This window comes from Terrapene carolina, unplaced genomic scaffold (assembly GCF_002925995.2).
Source record: "Terrapene carolina triunguis isolate 2854851 unplaced genomic scaffold, T_m_triunguis-2.0 Scaffold192, whole genome shotgun sequence".
Taxonomy (NCBI): domain Eukaryota; kingdom Metazoa; phylum Chordata; order Testudines; family Emydidae; genus Terrapene; species Terrapene triunguis.
In genome coordinates, this window is record NW_020664543.1 from 6,336,844 (window position 1) to 6,357,777 (window position 20,934).

The 20,934-nt window shown below is 40.6% G+C and overlaps 1 protein-coding gene across 1 annotated transcript in view; it reads right to left on the bottom strand.

The window, feature by feature from the left end:
* The window catches only part of GNA13 (G protein subunit alpha 13), a 37,167-nt gene that overhangs the window by 13,949 nt on the left and 2,284 nt on the right, over positions 1 to 20,934 (bottom strand). Inside the window, exon 2 of the mRNA XM_024198324.1 lies at positions 20,394 to 20,620. Coding sequence (XP_024054092.1) covers positions 20,394 to 20,620 — 227 coding nt within the window. The remainder of the gene's footprint in view (positions 1 to 20,393; positions 20,621 to 20,934) is intronic.

Genomic DNA, 20,934 nt, shown 5'->3' on the forward strand with positions numbered 1-20,934 from the left:
CTTCAGGGAACTGTTACAAAACTGAGGTAGGGATCAACTTAGCAGAATCAGGGATGTAATGAGTTGGAAGATTCGCATTCTAGTATGGTTCCCTTAACTTGGGAAATGTCTACACTATGGGGATTAGACCAGCATAGCTACGGCATTGTAGCTACAATGGCATAACCACATAATGCAGACACAACCTCCACCAATGGATGGGGTTTTTCTGTTGGTATAGGAACACCACCTCCCTGAGTAATGGTAGTTAGGTCGACAGAAGCATTTTCTTGTCGACCTAGCTGCATCTGTAATTGAGGGTTATGTCAACATAGGTACATTACTCAGCGGTGTGGATTTTTCAACCCCCTGACTGATGTAGCTATGTCAACCTACATTTTAAGTGTAAACTAGGCGTTGGTTTGGTCACACATATACAACATTATCGCATGGCTAAGGCAGAACTGTGTTAAGTGGGAGCCTCAATGTACTTGAAATTGAAGTGAAAGCTACTAACTTTGTTCTGACATTTGAAAATACGGGAATTTCAAGCAGTGATCTCCAAAAGCGTGGTTTACATAAAATCATTGTCAATCAGAGTGGTATATATACACATCGCTTGAAAGATCCTGTTAAGCTTTATTTTCACAGTTCAAGGATCTCGCAGAGCGAGGGAATGGTTAAGTATAAACATGAAGATGCTAATATCAGTGAAGAGGTAAAACAACTTGATCCAAGGACAGAATTCTGCATGACAACTTATGTGCTGAAGTGTTTCACTTTGGTGACAAATGTGCTCAAGCAACGAGTGGTGTGATAAAGCAGTATTTTAAAATACACTCACTATGATACAGCAAGATGCATGGCTTTCTGGAGATTAGGTTTGCAGGGTGGCCTTACAAGATCTTCCTCTGTTCGAACATCAGCCTTTGCACCTTTGGTACAAAACTAAAATAGACCTCTATCATTCTCTTGGATTTCAGCCAATTGCTTTGAATGCTCATAGATGTGTTCTTTTGTTTAACTGGAATCAAAGTTGTCCAGGCTCAGCTCAGCTGCAGACCTCAATCCTCCCTCTGATTCAGAAGTCTGTGTAAACCACAGGAAGCTCACTGTTAAATAACTTGATTCATAACTGTCAAGTATTCCATTTGCAGAAAGGTTTGATTCAGACAGCTTGTGTGCCTCCTGAAGTCTTGTGATCTCTACTGAAGAAAGTCAAAGCAAACTATTTTTAGTGCGATCACACAAGTCATGTTTCAAACAAATTATGAGGAAAACACCTAATATGTCCTTATGAAGACAGACATTCTAACCAGCAGCTTTCCTTTCAGGGTTGTATTCAGTTTTTACAAATCCAGCCTGTTTCTACCTAAGTCATAGATGCACAGTCCAATTTTCCTTCACCAAAAGACAGCAGCAATAACTAGATGTGCTTTCAGTCATTCTTCTTACATGAGAGACTAGTGGGTTATAAAAACTATTAGCAGGCTCCCAAAGTCTAATACACTTCTTGGGAACTCCTCTTAAAAGCTACAACTTTCAACAACAAGCAAACTGCTAACGGCAGCAAGTATACTGCTAGCATTTAAAGGAAAGTAACCATTTTGGCCCCTAGTTCTTATATTATGGGAACAAGTAAATAACTTTTCCTTGGACTGAAATGCACAGCAAATGAATGAATGCTCCCTTTAAACCAGAATAGTTACTGAGTGGCACCAATTCACTGACAAAAACAAAGTGAGTTAATTTACATGCAAACCAAGTAATCAAAATTAAAACCAGGCCAAGTTGTTCTCACAATTAAATTTTAAAGGACTTTAGTAGAGCATGTGTGTTTTGCTATTTGTTCAATAGGGATAGCCTTTAAAGAGCCCTAAGACTTTGAAATAACACAACTTGAAGACACGTCTTCACTGGCAACGTTAAAGCGCTGCCACGCTTGTGCGGTCATGGCATAGCGCTGGGAGAGAGCTCTAAAAAAATCCCACCTCCACGAGGGGAATAGCTCCCAGCGTTGGTGCATGGTCTACACTGGCACTTTAGAGCGCTGAAACTTGCAGCGCTCAGGGGGTGTTTTTTCACACCCCCGAGTGAGAAAGTTGCAATGCTGTAAAGTGCCAGCGTAGACAAGCCCAGAGGCATTATCTACACTGGAACCTGAAGGACTTTTGTCCTTCAGAGGTCTGAAACCCTCCTCCCCCGAATGACAAAAGTTTTGCTAACAAAAATCAGAGGTGTGAGCAGGGGCTTTGTCAGGAGAGCTCTCCTGCCCACAAAGCTTGTTTGGGGGGCGGGGAGAAGGAGTTTTTTTGTGGGCAGGCGAGCTCTCTCCTGCAGACAAACAGCAGCTACACGGTGTGCCTTTTAGTGGTATGGCTGTAGCGGCACAGCTGTGTCGCTAAAAAGTATGTAGTGTAGACATAGCCTAAGTGTATATGTTTTTATTCACCTGTCCCAGTTTGGATGCAGATCCAACAGAACAACATTGGACTGATAAGTCTACTTTAAACACGTGGAAGAGGGAAATCATGTCTTACTAGAGTTCTTTGAAGGGGTGAAAAAAAATATGTGGACAAGGGGGATCCAGTGGACATAGTGTACTAGATTTCCAGAAAGCCTTTAACAAGGTCCCTCACCAAAGGCTCTTACGTAAATTAAGTTGTCATGGGATAAGAGGGAAGATCCTTTCATGGATTGAGAACTGATTAAAAGACAGGGAACAAAAGGCAGGAATAAGTGGTAAATTTTCAGAATGGAGAGGGGTAACTAGTGGTGTTCCCCAAGGGTCAGTCCTAGGACAAATCCTATTCAACTTATTCATAAATGATCTGTAGAAAGGGGTAAACAGTGAGATGGCAAAGTTTGCAGATGATACTAAACTGCCCAGATAGATCAGACCAAAGCAGACTGTGAAGAACTTCAAAAAAAATCTCACAAAATTAAGTGATTGGACAACAAAATGTAATGTGGATAAATGTAAAGTAATGCACATTGGAAAAAATAAACTATACATACAATATGGTGAGGGCTAATTTAGCTACAACTAATCAGGAAAGAGATCTTGGAGTCATCGTGGATAGTTCTCTGAAGACGTCCACACAGTGTGCAGTGGCAGTCAAAAAAGCAAACAGGATGTTAGGAATCATTCAAAAAGGGATAGAGAATAAGATGGAGAATATCTTATTGTCCTTATATAAATCCATGGTATGCCCACATCTTGAATACTGTGTACAGATGTGGTGTCCTCATCTCAAAAAAGACATACTGGCATTAGAAATGGTTCAGAGAAGGGTAACTAAAATGATTAGGTTTGGAACGGGTCCCATATGAGAAGAGATTAAAGAGGCTAGGACTTTTCAGCTTGGAAAAGAGGAGACTAAGGGGGATATGATAGAGGTATATAAAATTATGAGTGATGTGGAGAAAGTAGATAAGGAAAAGTTATTTACTTGTTCCCATAATATAAGAACTAGGGGCCAGCAAATGAAATGAATGGGCAGCAGGTTTAAAACAAATAAAAGGAAGTTCTTCTTCACACAGCGCACAGTCAACCTGTGGAACTCCTCGCCTGAGGAGGTTGTGAAGGCTAGGACTATAACAGGGTTTAAAAGAGAACAAGATACATTCATGGCAGTTAAGTCCATTAATGGCTATTAGCCAGGATGGGTAAGGAATGGTGTCCCTAGCCTCTGTTTGTCAGAGGGTGGAGATGGATGGCAGGAGAGAGATCACTTGATCATTACCTGTTAGGTTCACTCCCTCTGGGGCACCTGGCATTGGTCACGGTCGGCATCCAGGATACTGGGCTGGATGGACCTTTGGTCTGATCCAGTACAGCCATTCTTATGTTATGTTATGAGGAAACCTGCAGGTTTCCCCCAAGGAACTGGATTATCCTTGAGTAGGGCAAGAAAGAGAAACCCAGGACATTTCTAATTGCAAGTGGTCTGGGATTTAAGGAACCCACTCAGTATTAATTTCTTCACTATCAATGTTTCCTGTTCCCCTACATTATTTGTACTTTGAAGAGGAGAAAAGGCTAAGTAAGTAGTCAGAAGCCCTGGCCAGCGCTAAGAGCAACAGGTAATCACAATGTTGATACTATTGGAGGGTGTGTCTGGGGTGCACAAACCATGAAAACTAACAAGAAAACGCAGGTAGCCTGGTTATGAAAACAGAGTTGGGGGGGAGTTAGTTAGGATCCTTAATTCTATAGCATACCAACACCTTAATAAACCTCAAAACTACAGTTTAAGTGTGCATGCTTTTGGTTACTGTTTTATCCAAATACACAGCAGGTGTGTGTGGGTTTAGCAAAGCAAGGGGCCTTTAGTTTTCATTTCCCCAAACTCATACAGCTCATTTCAAAGTGGGTTGATCATGAAGCAACACTGCTGCCATCAATGTTAAGTAACATTTGCAGTATTTTGGAATCTTAGCAATAAATATAGTTCAGTTATTGCTGAGTTAGACAGTCACCTTAACTCTGAATTTCCTTGGGTTTGTGTTTGTTAGACCAATAAAACTAGGCCAGATTAAAGTCCTTTGTCATCAAGACTGAGTGAGAGTTTGACCATGAACTCCTGATCCTGCATCCACTGAAAGCCACATTCATATACAGCCACAGCTATGCCAATTCCAGCCTCATGGCCTCCTGAAGCCATGTGAACTTTAGAACGTCTAACATCATAGGTAGGCTACTCTGCAGACATTGGCAGGACCATTACCACATCAGTCACTCACTGGCTTACTAGTTCAGCCAAGAATCCATTAACAACTTCCCACTGAGTTTTCAGGGATTCTATGGAGTAATCCCCCCCTCACCTCATATCCAACTACTCTCACTCTATTCACTCCTCCCACCTCTCCACAGTTCAGTAGTGGGTTCCTCTCATGTATACAATCTTTGCCTATTTTTATTAAATTTGTACTGCTTCCCATGTGGAGACTGCTAGAAGTGCCTTTCACCAAGGAACGCAGGGCCTCGGGTGAATATTCCCTGCTTTATAGATAGGGAAACTGAGGCACTGGAAGGTTAAGCAACCTTCCCAACATCACACAAGTCAGTGGAAGAAGGGAAACAACTTGTGTCCCAACTACCACTATTATCCTCTAGCCTCTGAAGAGGCTGTCCCTTCTCTAAAACACTGATTATTTTAAAATCAGTTAGAAAAAAGTGCTAGACTAGTCAAAGAGTAGTATTAGTAAAAGCTCCAGTCACATCTGATCAAAATAGCAAGAAAGCCATTCAAGAATACAGTGTGTCAAAACACGGTTACTGCGTGTACAGTTTTAAATGTAGCAGTGTCAAGGCCTAAAACTGTAAAAAAAAAAACTTTGTCTAATGTAATTTAGAAGTAGCTAAAGCACTGATACTGTATATAGACATCAGATACAAAAAACAATACATCACTTGTCACAGTTCCTGAATACATTAGTATGATATTCAGTTTTTAAGTCTGTAATAGGCAGTTTAGGGTGATTTCTGATTTTTGATTAAGTGTTAGACTGGTTGTGTAGCTCCCTAGACAGATAGATTCAATCTGTGACTGAAATTCTCCTGTTTTCACAGAGAACACCAAAATACTTTTCCTGGGGTAAGTATGTCAGTAACAAGCACATCACAGCTTGTCCCACCTCTGCTCAAAACATCTTATTTTCTTTTTCTTTTTTTTTTAAACGCACTTTCTGTGCATAACTTTACATGCTTAGAAAAAAAGCCAAACCCCAATCAGAACTCCATTGTGGAAGAGAAGGCTTCACTTCTAGACTGCTTTAACACAACTCCTATCTCAGTATCTGCCCTGAAAGAACAAGGTAAACTTTAGACTCAAAACAGAATGAAATGTGAATGTTTTGCTTGTTACTGCTCACTGTTCAGTCAGCAGAAAGGAATCAACTCTATTATGTAGATTATGCCTCGCATTTATTATTTGTTGAAAGGATTTCACAAGAAATAAGCAACGGCACTATTTTCAAAAACTCAAACTGTAATTTGGATTTTTTTAAAAAGAGACCTCTGTGGGATTTGTGATCCAACCATTACACTAACTTGATACTACATGAAAACTAAAAAGTGAAACTAAACGTGAGTTAAAGTGCAACTGACAAGGAAAACAAAGAGGTCAAACAAGTCATTGGTGAAACAAATTTAACATTTTCAGTTTGAACATTAACCATGTTCATAGAAACAAGGGGAAAGAAGTTTTTTAAAAAGGAGGTTGTAAACCGGTAATACCTGTTTAATCTCCCATCCACCATTTACTGCAGAATCAGACTAATCTAGGGGTTCCCAAACCACGGTCCCATGGAGAACACATGCTGTTCTATTCTCTTTTGAGCTTTTACTCTACATAAAATATACTACAAACACACCAAATACTTTCTGGATATTACTCTTCTACAGAAACATCTGCTGTAGTTGCCATAAAGCAATCCAAATTGCTGCAAATAGGAGGAGAAGCAGGGATGGACAGATGGACACGACAGTGATTCTAACCCAGGGATCAGCAATCTTTGACACGCGGCTCGGGCCAGTTTGTTTACCTGCCATGTCCACAGGTTTGGCCGATCGTGACTCCCACTGGCCGCGGTTTGCCACTACAGGCCAATGGAGGCTGCGGGAAGCAGCGCGGGCCGAGGGATGTGCTGGCCGCCACTTTCCGCAGCCCCCATTGGCTTGGAGTGGGGGACCACAGCCACTGGGAGTCACGATCGGCCAAACCTGTGGACACGGCAGGTAAACAACCCGGCCCGGCCCGCCAGGGTGCTTACCCTGGCGAGCCGCGTGCCAAAGGTTGCCGATCCCTGTTCTAACCTAACATGCAGTCCAAAAAAAGCACTTCATTAATCCAAGGTGTCAATTTGTTATTTTAAATCCTAAAACTGATTTTGCACTGGTTATTCAAAACAACTCACTAATCTGAATTTAGTAAACATCTCCTGTAATTAGTGTCAGATTTGCTCCAATTAACACTTTCATTATTTCAGAGTTCACTGAATCCTATCCTAATTAACCCCATATAACTCTGTTCAAAGAAATATGATCAAGTTAAGATTTTAAGTACCAGAGATACCATAGCCACAGCTCAGTTGACAATAAAGCAAGCTGTTCCAGTTTTTAATTATCCTCTCCCCAACAGGCAATCAATAAGGGTTTTACATTCTCTCTAAAATGCCCAAAAAAGAAGCCTGCCAGGTGGTGTACAAACAAGCTGGGGTTGTGTGCACTTTGGCAGGGGAGAGGGGGTAAGAGGGGAGGAGGAGGGAAGGGGAAAACTATTTTAAATAAACAAAACTTGCAAACGCACTTACTACTGCTTCAGAGTGAGAACAAGCACAATTTTCCTATGAACCAGATGCAAAACTCCAGCTTGTTTTGCAAACGGCCATCATATAACAGCTTTCAGTCACTAACAACTGGAGATACAGGTTGAACCTCTTTAGTCTGGCACCCTTCGGACCTGACTGGTGCCAAACAAGAGAATTTGCTGAACTACGGGAGGTCAATGCAGAGAGCCAGTGGGTCTCCATAGATGTGGGAAGCAGTGGTGGTGGTGGGGGTGCTGCAACACCCATAGGCTTTGCGCCCAGCATGGCCCCCCACCTGGGTCCCAGCTGCCAGCCCCAGGTCCCCCGAGCTTGAATGCTGAGAATCAGCTGTTCACGGAAATGCTGGGAGGGAGGAGGAGGAGTTGGTAAGCGTGGGGCTGCTGGCGCACGAGAGGAGGGGGGAGTTTGGCACCAGTGGATGCTCCGCACCCACTAATTTTTCCCCGTGTCTACGCCTATGCCGGACCATAGATGTTGCCGGACCAGGGAGTGCCAGATTAGAGAGGTTCAACCTGTACTTTCAAGCCAGAGACCCAGACAGCAAGATGCATCATATCACATTAGAATCACCCAACCAATCCAAGGCTTCAACAAAAGTTAAACAGCTCTGAGCTGTGGAGAGATTTTGTACATGCACACAGAGTTTAAAGGACAAAATCCAAAGCCCAATGTCTGTTGAGCCTGGAGCAAGTTTTTAAACTGACAAAAACTTAAGGATGTAAGACATCACTATAGCTCACAGTTTTGCCACAGCACTGCTTCAAACTGTGAGGATGACCTCCTTAAGACCATTCCAACCTCTTCCACAGAGGTTCAAGTCAGCCCAAGGAATATGAAAAAAAAAAAAAAAAAAAGGGAAATATGCTGGGTGTGACGTGAAGGACTTGCAAGTGCCAGGATACCAAATGATCTATATACTAAGCACTCAGCTGTTTTAGTTTGCCAGATCCAGAATAGAAACTAACCCATGAAAGTAAAGAAATGGGATGTTCTGTCCAAATGATTATTGTTGCACTTCCTTAGTGCAGAAGTTTCTTCATCTTCTCCCTCCATATAAAATCTTAGAGCCATTTATGGAAGTACTTGCCTGCAGCGGGTGGGAGGATGGGGCATGGCACATACATACTTTTGAACTATGACTGTTTGGAATCTCATTCTACAATGATTTGACACATTTCAGGCCAGGGCATCCTCTAACTACTACAGAAATCAACTGGGAACAAGTACTGACCAGGGAGCACGTACTATCCAAGACCAAACTGCCACCTCCCAATTACTATTTAAACTCTGGAAGCATCTATAAACGTCAGATGTTTTATGTGGAAAACAGACTGGAACCAGACTGTAAACATTTTTTTCTTCCCTCAGTGCACTGACCCCCTGGCTCCATGACTTCATGTATTTGCAACTTAAACTGCTTTTAATCTAACCCTGAAGCAGCAGTGAGTCTGCAAGTCTGTCACTCATCATTCAGAACTATGCTCCTTTCCAAAAGCAGCTAGTTTGCAGAGCTTGGCAAGGACTCTCTCAAGTGTACCAAAAGCATGAGAAGCACTAATCTGACATATGGAAACATGCTAGCACTATAGTGTGTTGCATTAGAATAAGAGTTACAAAGGTTAGAACAGTAATAGTGTGTTAAATCACCTTCCCATACTATGAACTGCCAATCAAACTAGAAATTGTTACATTTAGTGCTGTGTATGCTATGCAGAAGACAAGTGCACTAGGAAAGGAGAGCTTCATAAGAATATGGACTGACTCATGCACTTGGGGCAAGTATCCTTTATGAGGATTCTATTTAATAGCATGAATTCACTCCCCCCTTCAATCTTTTATGAGAAAAACCGCAGACCAAATACTTTCCATCACCTCCTTGTCAGTCACTTTGACTACATCTATGACAATCTATTTGAACTGAGTAAGGGAAAGTTCTAATTTCTTTGTTCAACGAAGAAGCTTAAACCAAAGTAATTAAACAAACATTTTGTGTAACAAGTGTGTTGACTACTTGTCATGAACCTTTTGATTACATTTAAGGATGTGAAATCATTACAGCTTGCAAAATGCACGACAAATCACTAATTTTGTGTATTAACCATTTAAAAATTGACATAAGAGCTGTACCTACAAAATCCTTGAAATAAAAAGCTAAATATCAAAGTCAAAACGTTCAGAAAATCCTACGCACAGCACCCATATGCCACATAAGGCAACCAACATTTTACATTAGTTATGGGATTTCACAACAGAAATTAATATACTCGGGCAGTGGCTCTCAACCTTTCCAGACTACTGCACCCTTTTCAGGGCTCTGATTTGTCTTGCATATCCTCAAGTTTCACCTCACTTAAAAACTACTTGCTTACAAAGTCAGACACTGAAAATACAAAATTGGCACAAGCACACTATTACTGAAAAATTGCTTACTTTCTCATTTTTTACCATACAATTATAAAATCACTTGGAATATAGATATTGTACTTACATTTCAGTGTATAATATATAGAGCAGTATAAACAAATCCTTGCCTGTATGAAATTTTAGTTTGTACTGACTTCACTAGTGCTTTTTATGTAACTGGTTGTAAAACTAGGCAAATATCTAGATGAGTTGATGTACCCCTGGAAGACCTCTGCGTACGCCTGGTTGAGAACCATTGTACTAGGGCAAGAATTCACCTGTGCTTTTGGAAAGAGGTTTAAACAATCCTTGTTAAAAATCTGAAACCCAGTGTAAGACAGTCAAATAGAGCATAATTCTGTTCACGTTTTATCTGATGTTAATTTGCCAGAGGACTTCTCACTTTCTTAGCTAGAATTTCTGCATCCACTCCCCTTCAACAGTCAGCAGTAGATGATTATATCTGTGCTCTGACAAGCAGTGTTTTCCTAATCAATTCAAACTGCTGAGATTCTAGTCTCTTTCAAACTATTGCTGTGGCACTACTAGGGAAGGGATACAATACAGAAGTTCAGGTCTGTTTATGCAAATACAATTAGACTATCACTTTGCTGTATATCATTTCTGATCCTGTAGCAGCCCGAGTCTTTCCAGTTCCTTAGCGACGCCTTAGTTAAGTGATGTTTCCAGCTCTGTTTTCCACACTCCATTATAATTTCCTCAATTCCTTTTCCATTGAAATTTATCATGCTTAGTCTCAGCCACAGATGAATTCAGGGAAAACATTTAAAGAAAGTATGGCACACTGGGTTAAGAGGCTGTGAAAGTGGGTGTTTTATTTGAATGGGTTCACTATCTTTTAGCATTCAAGACTGCTTGCTTTGAAATATCCAAATCTATCATGGGCTCAGGATTCTGTGAGGACAAAGGGGTCATGAGATTTTTAGAAAATACCTTGAATTCTTTAGCTTTCAAAATTCCTTACTCTTTTTAGATGCATGTAACATTTGTCATCAATACAGGCATCAGTTCCAATACCTCCACAGAGAAATACTTTCCTGTGTAACGTAGGCCTTTCCTCCAATTGCCAAGCCCCCGTCCCTCGGTCTTTGTGCATCCACAGGGGACGGACAGCAACTGTAATTAAGGTTTGCTCCCCCCCCCCCCCATTTATCAATGTAGTAAATTTAGTTTAGTAGGGAGAATAGATTCCAAACTTCAAATGTTCATTAATAATGATATTTTGGCTATAGTATATTTGACAACCAAAGCTGCTTGTGTTCAGTGCAGAAGTGCATGTTCCAAGCTCCTATTATTCATCCTTCCCTCTCATTACTCCATACTAATGGCAAAAAATCTGGAGTAAACGGAGGCCTAGTGTTAGAATAAAGTAAGACTTCGTTGTAACTTAATTTAATACTCAATATCCAGGATCAACAGCACTGTTACAAGTATTACAGATCTGGTAAAAGTACAAGCTCCAGATCAGTCCTACACTCATACATTTCACAATGTATCAGTAAACAGACCAGCAAATGCAAACTTAATTGGCAGACCAGTTTACTTAGGTAAATTAAACTATTTAGTAACAAATGCAGCAGCTACTTTGCTGCCATAGCCAACAGCAGCACTTCAACTGTTCTAGTGCTTTCCTCCTAGACAATGCAGTAAGGTCAGCCATGCTTAGGTCTCCTCACACTTGCGTTGTGGGTTGGGGAAGATGCTCAAGGTTACAACTTTCTATTGCTATGCTAGGTTTGTAGAAGGGTTATGGATTGAACGTGGAACATTTTAAATAAAAAAAGAATCTAGCAGAGTCTGGGTCTACAACAAATGTGAAAGCAACTAGCTGTAACACCGTGTAGTCGCTGTGAATTCAATGCTCATGAGAAGGTGCAAGTTTGACAGCTCTGAGTACTTGAATCCTATTTATCCAAGGAGCAGGTACAGCATGGGCAATAGCAGCATAAGCTTTCCCCCACCCAACACGACCCTGCCAGTTTGCCTCAATCCTCAAGGAAGTCACTATACAGATGCAAAGGAGGTTCACTCTCCACAGCCTTTCATTCCTTGGTCTCTGCTGAAAATGACAAACTTGTTCCCAAGTGAGGTACTGTTTGACACGAATGACTAGAACTGCACAGAGACCAAATTTATTCCACCTATACAGTGCAATAGTGAGCTTTGTTACCACCATTTTGGGCTAGATTTCAACTGACAACTTAGAGATATATAGTTCTCTATCCAATTAGAAATCCCTAAGCTACCTAATCCCCTGGCCACTGCCATCTTTACCACTGCAATGTGATCCAACAAGACAGGCTACCTTCAAGTTTAGTGGCCAACAAGAAAGTCAGCTCTGAATGTATTATTATGCCAACATCTCAAACACTGCACTGCAAGCAGAGTGTGGAAAAGGCTGCTCCAACAGGCTTTCACAAGTCGCAGAAATAATTACTGCAGAAATCAACAGCAGAGACACCTTGAACTATGACCACCGCAAGTAATGTAGTAGCTTTGGAAAATACGTCAGTGTACCTTTCACCAGCAGATATTAAAAAACGTTTCCTTTCAGACCAGGCTTTTTGACCATTGCACAGATATACACAGAATCAAGAGGACAGTCAAATTTCATTTCTATAACCAAATTTAACAAGGATGACTTGATAGCAAGTCTAACTTTTTGGTGCTTCTCACTTCTATATGACAAAATGCTAAGAGAATCTAAAAAAATTGATCAAGTGACTTGCCCAGAAGCACACTGCTCATCAATGGCAAAGTCAGGATTAAAACCTAGTCTCCTAATTACCACTTGGTGTCATATCACTGGGCTATGACGACATTTTTTAGTTTATTAATAAAGCAAACAGATATTGGTTAGATTTCTTTTGGATTAAAGAGATTGTAGGCAATGTATCCGTGACTGACTTGGTTGTAGGAGTGTCATTTTCAGGATGTTCCAATGGGTGGCGATTTTATCTCAGTGGAGCTTGTCTCCTCTCCAGAACCCCCATTTTACAGATGGGGAACTGAGGCACAAAGAGGCTAAGTGATTTGCCTACGGTGATACAGGAAGTTTGTGGCAGAGCAGGGAATTAAACCTGGGTCTCCCCACATCCCAGGCCAGTGCCCCAACCACTGGGCCATCCTTCACCCCATGAAGTTTACCATGCCCTATAAAGTAGTCCACATATGCAAATTAAATGTGTTCCCCTGGCAAGCTGCCAGTGGTGTTCTCGATTGGGAAAAGTTTGCATCTCCCAAGTGTAGAAGAAGCATGCCAACTGCAACATTCTGGATACCCAGTCCATACCTACCAAAATATAGTCCATATTTAATAAATCCCAAACTGCATGTGAACCATTTTATCAGCTGCCTTTACAAAAGGAACAAATGCATCAGAAGGAAACTACTAGGTTTAAATACAAACCACACTGAACAGACTTTACATCACCGGCTAGATACAGAATTGCAACCACAAGAGGCAGCATACAAGATGAACAAGGCCACCAGGAGCACACTAGTGCTTGCTCAGAACACAGCATACCAACTTGCAGCATGACATTTATTTTCTACATGTTTTGGAAATGTGTTGCAGAACAAACTGCTCTACAATGCAAACAAAACCAACTCTCACTATGAGATCAATGCGCTATACCACACCAGGACTCGGCAATTACTTTAAATTTTGTAGCTAAGTAGAAACAAGTCACAAGCAAGGAGGAAAGAATGTTGGATAAGGGAGGAATGCAGAGCCAGAATGGAGTTACTGCAGAACTTGTATGTCTGAAAGGGAAACTAGCCCCATTTTGGAAAATGAGGAAAGCTGGCACTTAAATTAGCATGAAGTATCACTGGAATGAAGATTATTCAGATCAATAAAGGTGTTATAAAAATCAGAGTATCTAGTTGTTTGCATAAGCCTAGTCTATGCTTAAAACTTAGTTGACCTGGTTATGTCACTCGGGGGAGTGAAAAATTTCATGCTCTGTGAGATATAGTTATGTCGACTTAACACGCATTGTAAACTAGGTTGACGAAAGAATTATTGCATCAATCTAGCTACCACCTTAAGGAGGTGGATTTACTACAGCTATGGAAAAAAACCCTGTTACTAGAGTAAGGGTCTACACCATCGTGGTGTAATTGCAGCACTGCAGATATTGTGGTGTAGATATACCCACAGAAATTAAGAGGCCTGGAGAATTGCCAACATTTGTGGCCAGAAGCCCAGAATACTCTAATATAGGAATTCAGGTCTCTTTATATTGTCTAAAACTAGACTTAACCCAAATGTGAAGTCCTATAATCAAAATCAAATTGTGATATTTTAAAGTCAACAATTTGTTTTTAAAAAAAGAGGGAGAATACATAGCAAATTCTCGAACTTTAAAACTCTTCTGAAGATCTGAAAGACATTGTGAAAGAATTTGGAAGTGGATTGTCTCCCCCACTTCACAGAATTATAGGCAATGCAACCTTTACTGCCACCCTACCCCCAAAATGGGTAGCATAAATGGCAATATGTAGTGTATCCTGGTCCCAAGATATTAGAGGGAAAAGGAGAGTGAAGTAATATCTTATTGGACCAACTTTCAAGCCAGTGACCTTGAGGAGAGAGGTTACTTATCTCACTACCAATCTCTTCAGCAACCCAGTCCCATAAAAAATAGTTACAGTAAGTTCTGTTCACCACTCTCATCAGGCCATTTAGGGAATCACTCCTTCCAGAGAGAAGCCTATCTGGAATCAGGACTACTTGTACCATTTTATCTCCTCATAATAAGCTGAATCAGGCAGAGAACTCAGTGTGGACAATATCCCATAAGATTTTCGCCTCTCCTTTGCAACATGTAAAGCTACAGAGAAACACTAGCAAAAGTAGCAAGAAAGATTCTAACTGAACACGCCTTTTCCGGTTTTCTATACCGTAATCTGATCTCGCTTAGAGGCAATGCCACAAGTAAACAGGAATCCAGAGGTAAAATGCATATCCAGTTGTTTCCACCCTGTTTCAAACACTGGTATTAGCTGCAGTTCTCTGTAAATGGTGATTCCACAGACCAAGGTGGAATTACTGCATCCATGCACTTAAAACTGTTTAGCCCTAACACCACCAATCCCTGTAAGTCACCAGTAGGGCAAAAAATCATATCTCCAGGTTATTAAGGGATACGTTGGTGAATAGTCACTCAAAGTATGCAAAATGGGGAAAGGATACCTCACTAAGTGCTGATACCAAAACTAAATCCATCTCAAAGTTTTTTCACCTGATGCAAATCCTTTAAGTCTGAGTCAAAGTAATGACGGGACTGAAAAGTTGAGTTTTCAGCTTGGTCCTGCCTATCTCGCAAAACACTGGGAAAATCCTAGAAGGAAATCCTGCCTGGAGATATTCCTACCAGAGTACTTCCCTACCAGGCTGGGAGCTTGCTTTCCCCTTAACCTGCCCTGGGATCCTTCTACTAGCATGCACTCACTCTCCCTCTTCCCCCACCTGTGTTCTTGCACAGAAGCACCTTCCTCAGTAATAAAAGCAAGACAACACTGGCACTAGAAGTTTCCTCTTCAGCTGCCAGTAACTTTGAAGAGAGCCCCCCCCCCCCCCCCCAAACGAGCAAACAGTTTAAATTGAACAAGCCAATATTCCACCAACACAAGCATAAAAGCAAGGAAATCCCTAGTTAAACTGTCAGCCACCACTTGCAATCTATAACTATAATTTCACTTTCTCCACATTACCTCTTCCACATCTACCACCCACAAAAAACACATGCTTCCTCCCTCCACCTCCACACAAAACACTGCAAATTTCACTCCCTCCACGTGGAGTGGTTACAAAGGGAGGTTTTGTAACTGATTGGAATGTTGACTTGGTATTGCATTGAAGGAGATTGTTCGTGTATATGGCATAGATTTTAGATGGTTATGTTTACCTGAGTCATGTCGGAAGACAGAGGGAACAGTTTAGAATAGAATGTATTGGCTTAGAAGTTTGTAATATTTATTAGGTGATAGAAATGTGGGATGTTGTGGGTTTTCTCAACAGCCAGTGATTGTGGTCAGTTAGCATTGCATGGTCTGAGCAGAGGGAAGAGGTGGCATGAGTGCGGTGGATGTGGGAAGGGAACGTGATGAAGGCAAGGAATGGCTGAGAAGTTAACTAGGAAATTCCTGGCTTTATAAACTGTGTTGGTGGATTAATCACTTGAACAGCCTGAATTGGTTTTTAAATGAAGTTTTTTGTTTGAAGGATTAATTAGTCATTATAAAAATGCTAAGTATTACATAGCTCTTTCCATCTTCAAAGCACAGTTAACTGATGGATCTTCATAAGCACCTCTAATGTAGGCAAGTAACATCCCCATTTTGCAGCTTGAGAAACCCCAGTTAATGGTTTGCTCAAGACCACAACAATTAGTGGCAAAGCAGGGATTAGAAATCATCAGTTCCACAGAGTAACCCTGCCTCTTATTAAGGCCTGGTCTACACTACCCCCCCACTTCGGACTAAGGTACGCAAATTCAGCTACGTTAATAACGTAGCTGAATTCGAAGTACCTTAGTCCGAACTTACCGCGGGTCCAGACGCGGCAGGAAGGCTCCCCCGTCGATGCCGCGTACTCCTCTCGCCGAGCTGGAGTACCGGCGTCGACGGCGAGCACTTCCGGGATCGATTTATCGCGTCTTAACCAGACGCGATAAATCGATCCCAGAACATCGATTGCCTGCCGCCGGACCCTCCAGTAAGTGTAGACGTACCCTTAGAAGCTGCAACTGAGTTTTAGCATCCCACCAGCACTGCTATAAGGTTAAGTTGATTCTTCAATGCCATGCTCCCATCTCTAGCTCTAATTCTCTCCTCCAAACCTTCCTTCCCCCACCCTTCCCCCAGGTTTCATTAATTTGTTATAAGGACAACCTCAATGCTCTCTCATAAGAGCTCTTCTACTGTTGCAAACAAGTTTGAGGTGTACCTCTGATGACATTCTCAACCTGCCTTTCTCCTCAGTATTCACTCTCCACATTCTGTCACTTAAATCAGTTGATCTCTCCCCTCCACCCTTTTCTTTGGGCAATCTTCACTGCTTTCACTCACTTCATTTCCTTCACTGCTCTGCTCTCAGCTGGTTTTCCTCTGCCTTCATGCACACAAATTTCATCCATTCCCATAGTTCCAGCTTACCATGTCCACACGGATGACTCCATTCTTATTCATTAACCTTTTTCCTTCTGTCCAGTCTCCTAACTACACCTGCAACATCTCCACCTAACTGTTGTTCCTATACAACCTCAAATTCAGGGCAATGAAAACTGAACCCCATCTTCTCTTGAAAACTTGGTTCGTGACCTTTAAACTTTCACGACAGTACCTCAAAATGTCATATTCCACTCCTTTCTCCTCCACTTTCACCAAATCCTGTCATTACTTCTATATCTCCAAAAATCCAACTCTTCCAGCGGCGTCATATCATCCCCCCCACAACAGCCTTTGTCAAATTGTGAGGTGAACAAGGCCTGGGCAAGTGCAAACTTTTCTTGTATGCATCTCATCCCGCGCTCCCATCAAGTTTCTAGTCCTTACTTCCAAGGCCTTGCACAACTCATCTGTCTACCTCTCTACTCATGTCTTCACATTCTCCCTCCCACTGCCTTAGTTACTCCTGAGACTCCCTCCTATGCAACCCTTCCATATGTTCCTCCCACACCATGCCACATGCTTGAACAACCTTCCTCTTCAATCAAACCCACTAAAAAGACCTCTACAAAGCCTTTCAGCAATGACACATCAAAAATCTGTACTTTACCAAACCGGCATATCATCCATTGGTACATGACAGAGCTGATCTTGATCCTGGGGCAAGAACCATGTCTCCTTATATGATTGCACACACATTGCACTCAATATGGTGATATTTAGCTAGGTTCACATTTACAACTTGGCATACACACCTTGGAATGAGATTTTTTTAAGTAACTTTGGCAATAAGCAATACAAGTATAAACAAAAGTTTGAAGTCTTAATTCAGTCAAGGCAGTTGCTATAACTTACTTTTAAAAATACAGATGGTTAGGCCAGAAATGTAGCCTCTAACAGATGTACATTCATACAGAATCTAATTTGGGGACAGTTTAATCAGTCTTTCTGGTGACTTTCAGAAGAGTGCACCTACTCTAGCTCCTACTCAAAACAAAACTGTGCAGATGTCACAACTGTCGTCAAAGCATACTTGATGGACTAAGGAAGACATGAAGATAGCAAGGGAGAGGAGTTTTTCAGCTTAAAGACTGATTAAAAACACCAAGTGTGACTAATGAAAAGATTTTCCACAAAAGGTTTTCAAGATGAACTATTTGCTCTAAAGGACTGAGCATATTCATTAATTTTTTTTTTTATTAATAAAGATGGCTGTGTCATCCATAGTAAATACTTTATCAGGAATATCATCTCCACACCAGAAGAGAATCCCGAGCACTGGTAAAACTTTTACTCCTTTATAATTCTTTCTGAAGGTAAAGCCATGTTTCACTTCAACTTCCTGTGTTGGACCAGACTCCCTTTACAGCCAATCACACTTGCCTCAGCAACAGTCCAACGTCTTGATAACACAGGCAGCACGTTTGCCAGGAATTAGTCTCATATAGCATCGCTACTAAGCTGGTCCACAATATTCCTACTGCCTGAATGCTCTCCCAATTTATGTTCTCTAGAAGCCAGTCTAGCCTCAGGCCAATACATATTTATAACAGAGTATTTACACAGCTTATGTTAAATCAGTGTATACAATACCCCATAAAAGCTTAGGAGACATCATGGTCTATTGTTCATAAAAATAACTCCCATATTTGAGGTAAGACTATGAAATTAACAATCTAGGTTTGTGTATTTTAAATTGTAACGAGACTGCAAGTGAAAAATCAAGTTAAGAAAATGTTAGCCTTAATCTACCTACAGTAGTGGCCAAAGACTGCAAGCTCTGACATCCCTATGTACTGCAACAGTTCACTGACACAGGCTAGTCCAACAGCATCAGCTTTAACTTTCAATTTTCATTTTGTTTCACAATATCAATGTAGATAGCAGAACTTTGTCACCTGAGATATACTAAACAAAGAGTTAAATACAGAGTTCCTGTATCCAAGACTGAAGTGGTTTAACTTTTTATATACCAATCAATATAATACAAAAAGCAAATACTTAAAAAGCACAATAGTAACAAGAGAAACTTGGTGTAAAAGAATGAAATTGATGGGTTAACATATCTTCTTTCCTCTAAATTTATTCCACTAGAGATGAGCCAAAATCAAATCGTGCTTGCAATTTAAAGTATTATACATTCCAAATTTCCCTTCTAGAACTACACATTTATGGTTCTGATAAAAGTTCCACCTGGCTATCTCATTTTAGTGTTAAGAGGGAACTTTTAAAAGTCAAATTTTACAGATGTCCGAGATTAAATTTTGATTTTTATTTATTTTTTAATCGAAGAGGGAGAGGAAATGTAAAATTTGGCTGAGAGAGTAAAAAATTGGCTAGTCCTTAAACTTGGTGTCTAGTGAGTATGCATGGTCAACTACTTACATAATGTGTAGTGAATCTGAAAATCCAAATCCCCTGAAGTCAAATAAAACTAATCAGAGATTGCATTGTGTATCCCATGTAAATCTCAACTACAGTCATTCCTTAGTGAAGACATGGAAGCCCATTGTTACTAAGCATGCAACACTAGGCAAATTCACCTGCATACTAAAGTAGTATTTTTAGAAGGGATCAAGGTTACAAATGCACAATTTTTATTTGTAAGTTATATCAGAACTTCCACTATTTAGGAAAATCACCTTAATGTTATTCTATGCTAGAGTTTGATTTTCAGTCAGAACCGGGCTTTTTCTCGTTTAAAGACAATGACAATTTTTTGTCTCTCTTCCATATCACTTACATTAAAAATGCAACTTCCAACGGGTTAATCACCCTGTGTTTCTTTTGCCATCCCACACAAACACCTACCCATCCTAGAATCAAGCTATTCAACTAGAAGTCCATATCTCCAACTGAACTTCAAAACAAAATAGCTGATCACGTGAAAATAACACTCATGAAATGAATCAGGAAATGTACAGAGGGAATGCTTGCAAGATTTCTCAGATTGGAATAGAGAAGAGTGGTTTAAAAACCCTTTTTCTAATAAAAATCAAGTGTATAACACCACCTTTTTTTTTTTAAAAAAGGAAGAATAATCACATAAAATACTAGGTATTAATTCTCTCCTGCACATCGTTTTTAAAAAGTTTCAATGCACCAAAGAGGAAGAATGGTCTTGCCGTTAAGGCACTGGAATGAGAAACCATCTAGATTCAATTACTAGGTTGGCTACAGACTCAGAGCATGACGGCAAGTCAACCTTACTGAACTTCGCCTCTGTCATCTGCAAAGTGGGGACTAATACTTCCTTATGTTTTGTTTCAGCTCGATCTGTCTTTCTTGGTTAAAAGTAAAAGCTATAACTAACCTGCAATTCCATGGGCTAGTATTTTAGGTAGGCCTCATGATATACATTATACATCAACGATAACAGCCTGAAGGAGGCAGATTTAAATTAGTGTTTACTGAAAAATGATACAGGAACAATGCATCATACAGATTTTATTGACAGTATTAAGAAAGCCACAGCTTACCAGTTGGAATTCTCTGCGTCTGTCATAGGCATGCTGGATTCCATTATCTGCCCACAGTGATTTTATTGCTGGAAGGTACTGTAAAAAAACCTGAGTCTCCACCATCCCTTGTGCCACCATTGTTGACCGAGTATCAAAAGCCATCATCTTATCCCCATTATTCTGGTTGTCAGGATCTCCCCAGGGAATATGAAGTTTCTCTCGAGCATCTACGAGGACTCTCACACCTTGAAAAAAAATGGAAAAGTGCCATGATTAGATACTTCCAATATCTGCCATGTCTAGTTATTTACACTAGGCCCTGAACTTGCAAAGACTTAAACACACATGTAACCATATGCATGATGCGTAAATATTTGCAGGGCTGGGATCCTAGCTATTAATGCTCTGTATCTCAGGATAATATGAAAACTGTCAATATCTGCAATCAGAAAATTAAGATCCTTATGAAGAACAGAACCAGCAATATTGTAAGGTTCATATTACAAGGATTTTTTATCTTGTATTATGACTAGTATGGATCGTAAATAATATTCTAAAC